The following is a 17,154-nucleotide window of genomic DNA, read 5'->3' on the forward strand; positions in this document are numbered from 1 at the left end:
TGGGAGGATACTTTATACCCAAAGTAAAGGACTATTTACCAAACTCACCTAGGGATGAATGTAATAAGTTGTAAGATTTGTAAATTATTCATACACAGCTGATTTCAACAGCTCATGAATCATTTTTTTTTCAGGGCACATTTATTAGTACAATCCTTGCATCTGTGCTGTTTGATAAGAATGAGTGGGCGACTCCTCATGTCTTCAATCCTGAGCATTTCTTGGATTCAGAGGGCCAGTTCCGCAGAAGAGATGCATTCTTACCGTTCTCAGCAGGTTTGCTTAATACTGTTTAGCTTACAAGAATTTCTAACATACAGTAGTTCATGTCAGAAACATGTGGGTTAAGAATGTGCTAACCTACAGCTGCTGTCGACTGTTTCCCTGCAGGTAAACGTGTGTGTTTGGGGGAGCACCTGGCCAGAATGGAGCTGTTCCTGTTTTTTTCATCTCTCCTCCAACGCTTCACCTTCTCTCCAGTTCCGGGCGAAATGCCCAGCTTAGAGGGCGTGCTGGGCTTCACCTGTTCCCCTGAGGAGTTCAGGGTGCTAGCAGTGCCTCGCTGATCAATGATCTCAATGATCTCTCTGAGACAACAGTCAAAGATACTAGATTCAAATCTTTTTTGTATGTCATCTACAATGACATGATGATCAAATATCTGACTTTCTTCTGAAAACTAGCCTGTGTGATATGACCACCCATATGACCAAAATAAAGTCATGTAAAAATAAAGAAAATCACCATGTCTGTGAAGGAGATGGACATTTTCATGTTGTAAGTCAAAGACACCTTGATTTGCTTATTGTTTGAAGACCAGCCCAGTCACCTTTGATTTGGTTCTTACAGGTAATTAGACCACCTGTACTTCCATTATTTTGCCTGTGTAGACCTCTTCTTTTGTCTGCGTGGGTGCCTACCGTCACAATTGTTTAATTTTTCCCTGACTTTCCTGTTAGTTTTATTGCAACTGATGGGAAAGCCTACCTTACACATGTGTCATTAGCACATGGCATTTGGTGACTTCAATGAAAAAAAGAACTGAAAACACCTGCGCGAGAGTACCGGGGACTTTGAGATCATAAATAACAGCTTGCTACTAATGTTACAGTTAACTTTGCACGTGTAACTTTTGTGGTAGTGGTAGCTAATACATTCTCACTTTGAATGAAGATGTTTAAAGAAACTAAATTAAAAATATTGACTGTCCTACAATTTCATTTGACATGGAAAATGAAATATACTTATATTGATACAGCATCTGTCATAGGTCTGAATGTGTGAGTGAGCATATTGGGGTAGGATTCATCCCTCATTAGGAGTGTCTGGCATTTAGGGGAAAAGAACGGTTTGTCACATATAATCTTAGAACTATTGTGACTGTTGACATTATTGTAACTATATATGTTTTCCCCGTGTAAACTCAATAAGATTGGTACAAAATTATTTATTTATCATTCGCAAAAACAAATGGGCCGACGAACGATAAAGCTGGGTCAGGCCGCTGCCCATTGATTCATTTTCTATACTGACTCGGGGCTGGCCCAATCACATCTCTTACTTCTGCCCTCTGTTTCACGTGTCAGAAGCAGAAGCGTGGTTCAGAGCCAAAAATCTCAATAAAATCTGGGGATGCTGCCCATTATGTCAAAATAAAATGACATGTAGTAAGGTTAGAGGTAGACATGAGCCAGTATGATATCGGTTTCATGGTTTCATGGTTTCAGGTCTAAAATGTGTTAATTTTAAATGTCTGGGTAAAAACTATTAACTTTATTCCATTGAACACAATGCATTTTATTTTTAAGCAACAACATTCAGTTTACTACTGCTGCTACTTATAATATCAAATAATGCCATAAAATCAAATATTGTTATTTCAGTGTTGATGCATGACAGAGAGAGCACGAGTGTGTGTCTCACACACACACACACACACACACCTGTCTACTGTACGGTCTCTCTCTGTACGACAGACAAATAGTGGAAAAGACACCAGAAAGCCAGTTTGTTTTTATTTTTTATTTTGTGATTTTTTACAGATGTACACAATGGTGTATCCACGTGATACCAGCTAAATTTAAGTTGGGGGGTGAAACTACCAGATGTTCATCAGTGCAAAACGTGCAAAACTTACTGAGCTTGTTGCAAATGTTCATTTCAAGATAGTGTTACCTAGAATTTTTTTGAAGGGGGAAATTTTAAGGGGTTCGCCGCCTTTAGTCATCCTACACACTTGTGACTGACTGCTTGCACCAACAGGAGGTGTCGGGGTCGTGTTACTCTATGCAGCACACAAACTGCGGGATTCCTGCACTTTCAGTCGTTAACAAGACATAAGAAAACAGCAACGGTGTCACAGAAAATTTGTGTTTTTGACCTTGACTTTTTCATATGGGATACCTTGAAACCGGTAACTGGCCCATGCTGTGATTGGCGCATGTGTCTGTGTCACACACAACACACACGCACCTACCAGTCAGCAAAGGGAATATCTATGGTGGCGTGCAGGGATGTCCTGGAACTGAAATTCAGCCCAGGACTTTGAGACGGAGAGGCCTTTTTTTTTGCAGTTATTTTAATATATAGTGTTGTACTTGTGTACAGTCAATTTTATTATGATGAAGACCTTCAAGAAACTTTTGATCACATCTGCCTCTTAATGAAAAATATGCAAATAAAATACATAAGAACATGGAATAACTGGAAAAAATCCCCACTCTGATCAGCGTGACCGCTGACTGAACAGATAAGGGACCAGGATTAACTAAGCCTGGCTGTTAGCCTGGTCTGGAGCAGGCTAGCTGCACAGAATAAATCGCCATGGTAACTTATATGCTACTGCTTTCGTGAAACGGAGTCGCTTAATTAAGCCAGGATATCTGGAAAATCCCGGTTTAATCCGGCCAAATGTTTTGACCATACCATTTTTACAATAACAGCAGGGGGTAGGTTATCAGATGACAAGTTCGAAATATGTTTTTATGATAATAATACATTTATTTATCATGTAAATACATCTAAAAATTTTTGTAATTTTTAAAAGTCAGTAATTTAAGTGTCTAACTTGATCCCATTTAAGGATTAACCATAGACCTTTGCATGGGCCCCCCCCTATGCCTTGGGCCAGGGTCATCTGTACCCTTTGACGGCGGGTCAACAATAAACCTCTAACCTGTTTGTCACAGACCACAACCATGTAATGTGCAATGCAATCAATGACAGCTTATATACTAATCAACACATTTCCCAGACTCGCAAACCAGTGTTACGTTATAACTAAATCAAATTGTAATGTTATATGGCGTACATTTCTCAGTAGCTTTGTGGTAGCATTGCTATTTTCTGAATCAAATAGCTTTTCAGTAACAAAGCTCTTTTATTGGCCGAGTAGCGTGGAAGCTTCCACACACACTGCATTTTCCCAAGCATTTCTGGAGGATCAGTAAGTGCAACCACCGCCACACACGGACATCACGTAGGCCTACCGATCCTTGGGCTGATGTCTGCGACTTTGCTGCTGTGGAATAAAGACATGCATGATTGAGTTTACTTTCTATTGTGATAGTTATTGTAACACCTCTTGTGAGAAGGATCAGGATCCAGCCTGGACAGCTCGTCCTCTAGTGAGGATGAAACTTTGATATGTAGTAGCAGAAACCTGTTTCCATGAGATGAGGTCTCTCTCTTTCTCTCATTGCCATGAATTTTAGGTTGAAATGTTGCCAGAGCACAAATTCACATATATAAACAATAAAAAATATATAATTGATTAATAATGTGATAAAAGTTACTTTATACAAACAACAATGGTTCTCTGTTTGTTGCATTAGGAAATACATTTAGCTGCAATGATATATCAATAAGTAGGAGAGTATTGTGTGTGTCTGATTTAGCTCTCTCTTGCACAAACTCTGTTTGGAGCAGGTTTTTAGTCGTTCTTTTATTGCTACTGTTGAATGAAGTTAGTTCAATACAAACCAGGCCTTTACTGTGTGTGTGTGTGTGTGTGTGTGTGTGTGAGCGTGTCACAAGACCTGACAATGCTCAAAAACAAGATGAGAGAAGAGGACTTTGAGCATTAACAATTTATTACCTGCATTCTGGAGACATTTTCTGCTCAAATTTAGGGTGGAAATGTCTTTATTTATAAAAAGAGAAACAAAAGATTCAGCTGGCAGGTGAGAATTCATTGATAGAAAAAAATAACAGAATATAGTGCAGTAATCAGCAGCCTGTTACTTTTTTTGGACAATGCACATTGGTTTCTTCTATATTTAAATTGCTTTGCATGTTTTCTTATTGTGCAAATAAACCTTTCTCAAAGTATTTTAATGTATTAGTTAACATTTCTTGGTGCAAGCTATTTTATGCATTTTTAACAAAAGCTTTCAAAAAGCTATGGGGACAAAAATGTGGTGGGGAAGTGTCCCCAGTGTAAATGACACCTACGATTTATGTACAGGCATATAGGCTATATTATATATTTATATATATTATAAACAACAGTTGAAGGAAGAAGGAACAGGAGGAGCTGTAGGAGAAGGACAAGGAAGAGAAGCAGTGGGCAATCATCCATAGATCGAATTAGAAAATGGATTATTGTTAGTTGTATTTATTACTGATGTTCTTCTCATTCATATGTAACTGTACAATCAGTACACGCAGAATCAGCGTCCAGCAAAGGGGAACTGAGCCAGGGATAGGCCTACTCAGAGCAGAAGATGAGGGATTTGATTTTTATGCACATACACACATACACACACTGCTCTATTTTATTGGACTGCATTGTGTTTTTGATTATATTTAACTATTTTAGCATTCAGACTGACTCAGGCTTGCCTGACCTGGTTTTGTTCAGTGCAGTGGTGCATTGCTCATACAAACTTAAGAGGCAGATGTGATCAAAAGTTTCTTGAAGGTCTTCATCATAATAAAATTGACTGTACACAAGTACAACACTATATATTAAAATAACAAATAATAATAAAAAAGGCCTCTCCGTCTCAAAGTCCTGGGCTGAATTTCAGTTCCAGGACATCCCTGCACGCCACCATAGATATTCCCTTTGCTGACTGGTAGGTGCGTGTGAGTTGTGTGTGACACAGACACATGCGCCAATCACAGCATGGGCCAGTTACCGGTTTCAAGGTATCCCATATGAAAAAGTCAAGGTCAAAAACACAAATTTTCTGTGACACCGTTGCTGTTTTGTCTTGTCTTTTGTTATGTCTTGTTAAAGAGGGAAAGTGCAGGAATCCCGCAGTTTGTGTGCTGCATAGAGTAACACGACCCCGACACCTCCTGTTGGTGCAAGCAGTCAGTCACAAGTGTGTAGGATGACCTTAAAATTTCCCCCTTCAAAAAAATTCTAGGTAACACTATCTTGAAATGAACATTTGCAACAAGCTCAGTAAGTTTTGTACGTTTTGCACGTTTTGCACTGATGAAATAAATACTGTTGGCTTGCTAGTGAGGCGTGACATTGCTTATTATCTGGTAGTTTCACCCCCAACTTAAATTTAGCTGGTATCACGTGGATACACCATTGTGTACATCTGTAAAAAATCACAAAATTAAAAATAAAAACAAGCTGGCTCTCTGGTGTCTTTTCCACTATTTGTCTGTCGTACAGAGAGAGACCGTACAGTAGACAGGTGTGTGTGTGTGTGAGAGAGAGAGAGACACACTTGTGCTCTCTCTGTCGTGCATCAACACTGAAATAACAATATTTGATTTATGGCATTATTTGATATTATAAGGAGCAGCAGTAGTAAACTGAATGTTATTGCTTAAAAATAAAATGCAATGGAATAAAGTTAATAGTTTTTACCCAGACATTTAAAATTAACACATTTTAGACACAATGGGCAGCATCCCCAGATTTTATTGAGATTTTTGGCTCCGACACTTGAAACAGAGGGCAGAAGTAAGAGATGTGATTGGGCCAGCCCCGAGTCAGTATAGAAAATGAATCAATGGGCAGCGGCCTGACCCAGCTTTATCGTTCGTCGGCCCATTTGTTTTTGCGAATGATAAATAAATAATTTTGTACCAATCTTATTGAGTTTACACGGGGAAAACATATATAGTTACAATAATGTCAACAGTCACAATAGTTCTAAGATTATATGTAACAAACCGTTCTTTTCCCCTAAATGCCAGACACTCCTAATGAGGGATGAATCCTACCCCAAGTGAAGAGAGCGAGCAACAAAGAGCTTTTTTGTTGGTCTGGCTCCTTTGGGCGTGTCCCCAGGGGGCTTGGCTTCCGGTCTCAGGAGGAGGCTTTGGTACATTAACTTTTAATATGGTCCTAAAGACTATATGCACGTATTTTAATCAAATATCTTCCCACAATCAAACCTTTAATGTCAAACAGTTATACCGTTCTTAGTTTTAAGCATTTGATAAAAAGGAAAGGAAAGTTACTTAATCGTTGTAATATTAGAATGGTTACCAGTTAAACACATTTTCAGGATTTCAGAATGAAAAACACTTAACTCAATATTTCCTGGATAATATTAGCTGTTACACATTCTTACTTAGAGAATATAAGCAAGTTACACGAACATTGCATCAGATTATGAACAAATAAGTACAAAGTAATACAATTATACAGCAGAAGCGGAATTTCAGATGGCATGTAATACTTCTTCTTCATCCTCTTGGGGGACACTGGTTCCACGAGAGAACATTTTACTCTCTCACTAGGGAAGAAATGGTTATTTAATGTTAAATTCGAAATTAATTAAGTAGTACAGGATAATATTTCTGTATCATATCACAGTAATATAACTACTCAAATAGAGTGGAGAGACCTGCTAAGTAACCTAACAAAGATTATTTAGTAAAACAGGGTAATAGGCAAGTTATAAGGAGAGAGTATTCATTTGTCCCCACAAAGGAATGTGGGCGGTGTCCTTCTCAGGCGTCTGGAGTTCCTCACGCCAAGCTAGAGTCCAAATTAATGGCTCTTTGGTGGGGTAGAGAGTCAAGACTGAAGAAGAAGTCTTTGATGTCTGAGGTAATCTGAAAGAGGAGCTTCATTACCATGGTTACCCTGCCCTTTTGGTCTTGTGAGTGTTTAGAGGTTGTTTAGCTTATGGCTGCGGAGGTCCTCACAGCCTGGTTCAGGTTGAAGTTAGTCTCTATAATATTGTCATGCATGTTAGTCTGTTAACTTCACCGGAGGTGGTAGGTTTTATGACTGAAACCATCCAAGCAGCACTTGGGAGCAGATCAAACCTTTCACCCCCTCCTTTGGGGTACTTCAGCTGTCTGTTGAGGGTTGATATCTCAACCCCCCTCCTCTTTCTCTCAGGGAGAGAAAAAAGAATTTGGGATCTCCAAATTTATTTGATATAAAATTATCAAATCCACACTGGCTGATCCACTACAATGTGTTTTCTCAGAGAATAAATGTGTTAATACTGGACTTCTCCCTCAGCCCCACGCACCTTTTGCTCCTCCATTAGTGTGAGGGCTTCTTCTGGGACCCCTCGATCTCATAGGAAATCTGTCACGGTGACTGACATTTCTTCCAGGTACAGGGACCCGGTGTTCTAGCGAATTATGGTCCTTTAAAATTGATATAACAGTCACAAGAGGTTCACATGATCTAATAGTTTATAGTTCAATGGTAACGACATATTTATGTCAATCATAAATAAATAGGCTTTACACTATTATTTATTTCATGCAGCTTTCTCTTACAGTTAAGAATAAGGTTGCATCGCTTCAAAAACTCACCTTTACACTCCAAGGATGTAGCCTAACCCATATCTATGGTGTTGCGCACATGGCAGCTGGCATAGCAGACAGTCGCTCCAACATGATCTGATGGACTAAAGGAATTTACCTTATTCTCGTCATGTTGACTTTATTCTCGACATGTTGACTTTATTCTCGAAATACAAAATAAATAAAAACTCTTCATCCTCAATGTTTTTTTCTTAATATGGCCCTAATACTCTGTCTTATTAAGCTGCTTCCACCATTTATAAAAAGTTAATTAAGATAAAACGATAATTGCTCCGGGTGCCATTTCACAATGACACTCATTTTGTTTTATAAATCCAACTTGAGCCAACATGACAGGGGGTTGTAACTGCTACAACTTCCTATGGTAGGCCTAATGCATATTTAATATTTTTTAAAAACAGTATTACATTTTAATTATTTTACTTTACTTGTGACTTGTAAAATGATTACTTAGTCCCACCTCTGGCTAGCTGCATGATTAACCAAGCTAACTACAGATAGCTATTTTTCAAGATCTTATGTCCATCAAAAAACTTTGTAAATCATCTCCATGCTGGATTTCCTGTTTATCTTTATCTATCTTTACGGATAAAATAATTAAGACTATTAGGCTAAGGGTTCCCTTTATAAAGATGTGACTGTATAATATGGCCTATTCTACAACATCTGTAGCATATTATGCTAAAATGAATTCATTCTTATGTAGTAAGAAAAGAAACAATTTACAGACATCCAAGTTGTTTCTATGTTTATTTTCACCCACTTAATGCATTCAGGGCTCGAAGCAAGAAAAATTTCTGTGCCTGAAATGCGTTTGGGGATTACAACAAAGATGAAAGGTAAGGGGCAAGAGTGTAACTCCGTGTTGAAAAGTGATGGGAACATAGTGGCTTAGATTAGGGGACGATTAGCTATCGAGACATGAGGAGTTACGATACCGGGTTTGTACACTGTTACAAAAAAATATTCAATCTGGGGGTCTGGGGGTCCTGTCCCTGAAAAACTGAGAATTGAACACTTAATTTCCTGCATTCTGGTAAAACGTTTCTGCCACCTCCTATAATCAATGCTTGAAGCGGGAAAAGGGCTGGGCAATATGGCCAGAAATGTTATCAAAATAAAAAATTTCATGTCATTGGATATCGATAATTATCACAATAAATGTCAGATCATTGTTTCTTTCAAGTTTAATGGCGGATTTTTGCTCCTGGGTAAAAGTTGGACAAAATAAATATCTAGAAAATAAATCTACATAGAAAAATAAGTGCTGATTTGTCTATGATTCAAATGAATTAAATTAAACATTTATTGAACATTTGTTATATTGTTATTGAAGAAAATTATATTGAGATAATTATTATTGCTTTATTGCCCAGCCTTGCTGGTACTCCACATTTAAATTCTGCATTGTTTATCGGCTGGTATTAGGGCTCATGTTAGTGTATTCATTATAATTTCAGATAGCCTACCTTACCACTAGTATAATATTAGTTGCAGTTGGACAGCAGTTTTATTTGTGTGGGTTGTTTCCATTCATTAAATTCTTTTGAGAAAAATTATCTACATGGTGGTCAGTTTCTAATAAGTTAATGCTAAGTAGTACTCGTCAATAATAATTCATGTAGAGCACCAAGTTCAACATTTCTAAAGTTTGCTGTAGCGCATCAAACTCTTTTTAATGTCGCCTACAGGCTGTGATTAGTCAGTTCACGAAAAAGCTACGTTGATGAGCAACATGAAAGGCACCTGAGCTTCTTTCTCCTCTGTTTCTACCAAGAGATTAGGAGGCCAGCGAGAACGGGAACAGGTGAGCGTCACATAGTGCCCAGAGAACCTGATATGGAGAGGACACCGGTACCCAAGAAAAGTCCCACTACGCCAAAGAGTAAAATGTAGAAGTACTGATACCGGTGACCCATTTTAAGCACTGCTAATAATCAAAATTGACGCCACTTACCAGAAAAGCCGTAGCATATCGATGGATTACATTTTGACAAAACTGGCCTTGTTATGTTGGCAAAGGTCCAGACGATCAAATCCAGTGAAATATTCAGTCCAAAGTGCATTTTTATATCAATAAATACACACGGACTGCTGTTACATCATTTAACTACAGTTATAGCTCTATGCTATATTGAGATCATGAAACGGTTATCTTCTTAATACTTCCATTATATACACCTGCATAAAATTCCATCTACTATGTAAGTAAAAAACTTTAAATGTGTTTAAAAGTCTTTACATTTTTATTTACTTTTCTTTGCCAACTACATTTTGATTTGTATACTGATTATGGTCAAATTATTTGTATTAAAATGATTTAAAAGCCTCCATGCGTCCATAACCTGTAGTACATGTGTATACAGCACCTAACAGCTGTAAATGTTCAAGCTCCAGTGTTGTTTTTCACTTCAGTGATGCCCCAAGAGTCCACTATTGTTATGTAACATTTCCTTAGTGGGGCCTTTGTTCCCAGCCTCCTCCCCTCCTCGCCTCCTCGCCTCCTCGCCTAGATACCGAAAGACGCACCACCGTCCTGTCTACAGGAGCAAACTGTGATTTGCAGAGAGCTTTTTGAAATATCTTTATCATGATCTTTCAAGCACTGTTTGAGTGCATGGACTTTCCTGGATGGCTGTTCTTCAGTTTTGTAGTGTTAGTTTTGACTGATGTTTTCAGAAACAGGAGGCCACACAGCTTTCCACCTGGTCCCTGGGCTGTGCCTTTTCTAGGAAATGTATTCACTGGAGTTGACTTCAAAACAATGGAGAAGGTGAGGGGAACATTTTTAGACATGCATGAATACATCTTCCAGGAGTAGAGTAGAGCTTTAATATCCAAGGGGAAATTTGGTGTACAGAAAGTAGTCCTGTCTACATGATGAGCAAAAGGAATAATAAATACAGAACAACATAAGATTGTGTTTTCTCACCATCTGCCAATTTGATATCAGTGATTATTCATTCAAAGTTTTATTTTCTGCTGCCTCAGAGGTTCAAGAGGTTAACAAAATAATGCAGCACCTCCTCGAACATGATTTTAAATGTCAAATAACAGCAACATTTGCAAACATCAGGTTTAAAGTCAGTCATTATTGAAGGAATGTCATTTAGAGGCTATAAAAGGGTTTTTGACATCAGATTTATGTAACTGAGTTTTCAAAGCAACATGAAACAATTTACAAAGCCCAAAACATGCAATATAATTAGCGAGAAACTGTAGGTAAATACATGAAAAGTAAGTAGTATGTTAGGGAGCAAAAGGATCACTTCTATGAAATTATGAAAACATATCAAAGACAATCTGTATCAATACAGAGGAACAGACAGATTAAGAGCATCAAGTAAGACAAACCTTTTGCAGCAAGCATTAATGTATTTGTCTACCCTTTATCCCATTGGACAAACACGGCTTGAAAGAATACCAAAGTATTTTTAGAACACTTCCTCACTCTAAAAGTACTTTGTTTTTAAATGCAGCTTGCTCGGGTGTACGGCCCAGTGTTCAGTTTGAGGAGAGGCAGTGAGAGGATGGTGTTTATTTCAGGATACAAGATGGTCAAAGAGGCTCTTGTTAACCAGCTGGACAGCTTTGTTGATCGACCTGTTGTCCCTCTCTTCCATGTTGTCACCAAGGGACTTGGTGAGTATGTGAGAGCATGAATGTATGGCACTCTTTTACAAGAGCTCCTTCTCAAGGAGTAAAACTAAATATCTTAATGATGTGTTGAAGGATTTGACCAAAAGCCTCAGCTCACATGGGACAAACTACTATATTGTTAATGCAGAATACATATAGCGCGATATTTTGCCATCTACATTCTGACCTCATCCTTCCAAGATAGACCAAATTCAGCACAGCAGAGATTAGGGAGTGACAATAGCTGTTTATTTTTAACATGTGCACTCCTAAGTGATATAGTTCATAAACAGCACAATACATTTCTCAAACTACATTCAGCATTTGTTGTGCTGGTGTAGTGGTTGGGTTATGTAGGACAGTAAAGCGCACACACGTTTAGTCATTAGCTTCAACTCACCGTTTAACTGGTAACAGAGGTTAAAGGTCAGTTCTCCATCACAGCCAGTCTCACAACCTCAAGCTTCACAGAGATAGCACATGCAGATTGTTAATGTGTTTTGCATATAACCAACATAGTAATCTTGTCATGATTGTCAAGTCCAGTGACCAGAACTCAAAGCCAGAGTTGATGTTCAAAGAAAAGGTGAATTTATTTCAGAAAAAAAAAAGGTGCCAACAGGAATGTGGGCTTGGGTGTTGATGTTTCTGATTGGCCAGAGAGTTTGGGGGGGGGGGGACTTTAGTAGACAAGGGCTGTGTTCGAAGTCTTTTGCTTAGGAAGGTTCCTAATCGAGTAAAATGACCCGGAAGTTTCAGTGACAGCCATGATAAGAGCTGTTCGAATTCTCTAAAAGCTAAGGAAGGTGCCTCAATGCTTCCTTTCATATCTCCTTTAGCATAGGGTACACCGGACCATCCTTTACGAAAAGGAGAGAATGCCATCCCACAATTCCTTGCGGTGGCAACATTTAAAGCGACGCACGTTGTCAAACTCAAACTATAAATCCATTGACCACATTTAGTAAAATCCTTCCAATACAGACGCACATTATGAAAACCGAGTAAGAGAATGTGATTACTAAATATTACCTTCTTTCTTTTGGTTTGTTTTCTTTTGGCTTTGCTGTTTCAACACCGATTTATATTTCGAATTGTTGAAATAAGCTATAAAGTGTTTCTACAATAAATTTTAAGAAATCACCGACCATGACTGATAAAGGATGTTGATCACCATGTAAGTTACCATTGGCCATTAGCCTAAGTCTTTTCTCTTTTATGCCATAACTTGCTAATATGGATATCTTAGACACATATCACAGAATTTCCCCTCGGAATTAATAAAGTATTTCTGATTCCGATTCTGAAGTTGTCAACAATAACTGAGACCCATGTGAGCTGTTACTAGTCTTGTACCGTGATCAAAGTGAGGATAATATTGCAGTGTGTAGACTCACTTTATGTTCAGCAGCCTTCACTGGGACGGTATTATCTCCTTTCCTTTCATAAAGGATGGTCCAGTGTAACCTATGTTAAAGGAAATAGGAAAGGAAGCATTGAAGCACCTTTCCTTAGCATTTAGAGAATTCGACCAGCTCTAGTCCTGGCTGCCACTTCAATACTTCCAGGTCCAGAAACTTTCCTAAGCAAAAAAAAGACCGCAGCCGAGAAGAAAGCGCTGTGAGTGACAGGAGGCTGGGCTGTGTGGGCACTGCAGTGGTGTGTATATCAAATCGCTGTCAGGAGGAGAGAAGTGAAGTGCGTTTTCAGTATTGATATTGTGGAACATGAGTATTAGAACCGTTTAATATATTCAGTATCATGATGTATAAAAAAAAAAAAACACAAACAAAAAAAAACCCACACACACTCTCACTACACTGGACCTTTAAGCTAAAATAAAGCTATCTAATACACCATACATTATTCACAAATAAACAGAAAAACACAATTAAAAGGCAACAAAATCATCATACCACATTTTCTCAAGCAACTGAAATCTGAAGTTAACACTTTTACCCACAATATTTAACAGAGCTGTTGTAAGGCAACTTACCACAGAGATAGCACATGCAGACTGTTAATAAGTTGTGGGGTAGGCTGTTCAAATCTGCAAGGGTGTAGCACAGGGCGCCCACGCTACACATACACACACGTCTCCATGGCAACAATGTCCATTACACTCTGGAAGATAAACTAAATAAATAATAAAGTATAAAAAAAATAAACAGATGACTGTTGATAAATCATTAAATTGATAATAACACAGAGACAGCCACCTGGAAACAGAGGTTTTTCGACCCAAGATGCAGACATGGAGATGGAGCAGGTAAGTAGAAGGAGATTATTCCACACAACGATGAATGACAGAGCAGGCGAAAGAAGAATGTCCATAAATCCAAAATGTGAGTGTACAATACACAAGTTACTAGGAGAAAAAAAGTAAACCGAAGACTAAATCTGAGTCTAAACTAGAAACTCACTTGAAACACACAGAGACTCCTGTAGAAACTAGCGCGCATACAAACAATTAACTTGTAACAACTTAAAGACAAACAACCACTTAAATACACAGGTATACACAGGTGACACTACTTAGACAATTAGAGACAAGCACATGAAGAAAAGCATGACAAGAGACACTAGGGCAGACTAACTACAAACTAAAACAGGAAGTAAAGCTAACTGAAACACACAAGTCACAAAATGAAAGATAACACAGACAACATAAGTGACAATAAGCTTACAAAAAAAAGTAAAGAACACAGACAGTAAAACAAGACTAGAAAGAAAGACTAGAACTCAGAACAACCTGACAAATTAACAAATGACCAAAGTAACATACAAATACTACAGCGAAGAGCAAACACAAAGGCAGGAAATGAACACAGAAAATAAATGCAAAACACACCCAACCAACCCAAACCCATGACAGGCCGTGTTTTCTTTGATAAAACATTCCTGCAGGCATAGTTTTGAGCAATGGTTACCTGTGGAAGAAGCAGAGGAAGTTTGCCAACACTCACCTGCGTTACTTTGGAGAGGGCCAGAAGTCACTGGAAAAATACATTGAAGTGGAAAGCAACTTCCTCTGTGAAGCTTTCAATGAGGAACAAGGCAAGTACATTATACAGACTCAGCTGTTAGTTCATGCTACTTGACTACTACACTTACTAATAATGGACCGCCATCACATCATAATTGTACAGAATGTCTGTGACAAATAAGTGATTATACATCCTGATGCAATTTATCATCACTTGAGTTGAATTCAACATATTCCCAGGAAGGCCATTCAACCCCCACTACATCATAACGAATGCAGTGAGTAACATCATCTCCTCTGTGGTCTTCGGACACCGTTTTGAATACAGCGACCAAAGATTTCGCAAGTTCCTGGAATTGGACAATGAGGCCATTGTGCTTGCAGGCTCTGCTCAGACTCAGGTAAGTCCTGATCTGCCTCAACTATTATGTTGTGATCACAAAACAAACTGTTTATTACTGATGTGAGTTTGTCCCATGAATAGCTGTATGACGCCTTCCCTGGCTTGCTGAAGTACCTGCCAGGACCTCACCAGACTGTTCACGCCAACTACAAGGAGATAATGGTTTTCCTGAAAAAGGAAGTAGAGAAGCACCAAGAAGAGTGGAACCCAGATGACCCTCGAGATTATATTGATGTTTACCTGGCAGAGATGGAGAAGGTAAGATAATTCCATGAAAGCATGGCTCTGTGTATCATGTCATAAAATAGTGTGTTTTCTGCTGATTTGCCAGAAAAAGGAGGATCCCCAGGCTGGCTTCAACATAGAAACCCTGCTGGTTTGCTTGCTTGATCTAATTGAGGCTGGGACAGAAACAAGTTCCACCACTTTACGCTGGGGCCTCGTATACATGATGCACTACCCAGAGATACAGGGTTAGTATCTTATTAATAAGAACATTTTTCTCACAATTTTCTTATGCAATTACAGATGGTTTGGTGCTTTTTCAAGTGTATAATGATCAACAAGCTGCCCATTGTAATCTGCTTCCTCATTCAGAGAAGGTCCAGGCAGAAATAGACAGAGTGATCGGACAGTCTCGTCAGCCAAACATGGCCGACAGACCCAACCTGCCTTACACTGATGCTGTCATCCACGAGATTCAAAGGATGGGGAATATTGTTCCCCTGGGATTCCCCAAAATGGCCAGTAAAGACACAACACTGGGAGGATACTTTATACCCAAAGTAAAGGACTATTTACCAAACTCACCTAGGGATGAATGTAATAAGTTGTAAGATTTGTAAATTATTCATACACAGCTGATTTCAACAGCTCATGAATCATTTTTTTTTCAGGGCACATTTATTAGTATAATCCTTGCATCTGTGCTGTTTGATAAGAATGAGTGGGCGACTCCTCATGTCTTCAATCCTGAGCATTTCTTGGATTCAGAGGGCCAGTTCCGCAGAAGAGATGCATTCTTACCGTTCTCAGCAGGTTTGCTTAATACTGTTTAGCTTACAAGAATTTCTAACATACAGTAGTTCATGTCAGAAACATGTGGGTTAAGAATGTGCTAACCTACAGCTGCTGTCGACTGTTTCCCTGCAGGTAAACGTGTGTGTTTGGGGGAGCACCTGGCCAGAATGGAGCTGTTCCTGTTTTTTTCATCTCTCCTCCAACGCTTCACCTTCTCTCCAGTTCCAGGAGAAATGCCCAGCTTAGAGGGCGTGCTGGGCTTCACCTATTCCCCTGAGGAGTTCAGGATGCACGCCTTGCCTCGCTGATCAATGATCTCTGTTAGACAACAAAGTCTCAAAATCAAATATCTGACTTTATATCTGAAAACTAATTTGTAAAGCCACTTAAAAATAAAAAAGATAGATATTTGCAAGTTGAAAGACAAAGAAACCTGGATTTGCTTATTGTTTCAAGACCAAATAGTATGCCTAGTCGCCTTTCTTACACAGAGGTGTTTACCATTATTTTGCCTGTGTAGGCCTCTTCTTAAGTCTGGGTGGGTGTCTAACAATTTTGATTGTAAACATTTCCCCGATTTTCCTGTTAGTTTTATTGTACCTGATGAGGCAATCTCCTTTACACCGGTATCATTAGTAAATGGAATTTGGTATCATTAGTACATGGAACAAACTGTTTAAACAAACTAAACAACTAAAAACTGACTGTTTTACAATTTCATTTGACATGTGAATTGCTATATACTTGTACATGTTACATATTGTAATGAGGTAATACTGAAGATAATGTATTAGTATTAGTGAGTCACATCTATCAATTTAACCCCCTCAAAAAAATCTTAAATCAATTTATCCTAGAACAAAATCTGTAGCTTGATTGTTCAGTATCCACTTCACATTTGCTGCACAATTTATCATATTTTCAATTACCCTCTTTAATTGTGTTGAAAAATGTATTCACAACAATTTAGACGTTTGGTTGAAAAGGCAATAACTTAGAGGTCTAGGACAAAAGTAGGCGTGTCTGTAGCTAGTTATGTAAGAACTGTCACCTATTGACAGACTCTAAATTACTGCTCCTGATAAGATCACTTATCTGTCCTGTAATATTAGTATGATGTGGACCAGAACAGGGTTAAATCAAGTGTAAACAGACATTAAAGCTGCAAGCAGCGTTGGGCGGGCCCTCGCACTTGTAAGCGCGTCCGCGTGTGAGCCGGCCGAGTTGCATATTCTGGAGCTCTGCCGGTGCGGCTGTGAACTTGTTACGCGGTTATGACGCCGCATGAAGGTGTTATATGTCACTTCTTGTGTCCCCTATGTGGAGCTACATAGCACTTGCC

At 38.7% G+C, this 17,154-nt stretch overlaps 1 protein-coding gene and 1 pseudogene across 1 annotated transcript; both read left to right on the plus strand.

Annotated features, from left to right (window-relative positions):
- LOC123971297 overlaps positions 1-1,209 on the plus strand; it is a 10,740-nt pseudogene extending 9,531 nt beyond the window's left edge.
- Positions 1,210-10,354: 9,145 nt separating this feature from the next.
- Positions 10,355-16,244, plus strand: LOC123970596 (cytochrome P450 2J2-like). Its single transcript, XM_046048722.1, has 9 exons — positions 10,355-10,537; positions 11,244-11,406; positions 14,311-14,460; positions 14,630-14,790; positions 14,874-15,050; positions 15,124-15,265; positions 15,390-15,577; positions 15,689-15,830; positions 15,945-16,244. Exons 1-9 carry the CDS (start codon positions 10,355-10,357, stop codon positions 16,118-16,120), a joined length of 1,482 nt encoding a protein of 493 aa, XP_045904678.1. The 3' UTR covers positions 16,121-16,244.
- The last annotated feature ends 910 nt before the right edge of the window (positions 16,245-17,154 follow it).

Source organism: Micropterus dolomieu, linkage group LG05 (genome assembly GCF_021292245.1).
Source record: "Micropterus dolomieu isolate WLL.071019.BEF.003 ecotype Adirondacks linkage group LG05, ASM2129224v1, whole genome shotgun sequence".
Classification (NCBI taxonomy): Eukaryota; Metazoa; Chordata; class Actinopteri; order Centrarchiformes; family Centrarchidae; genus Micropterus; species Micropterus dolomieu.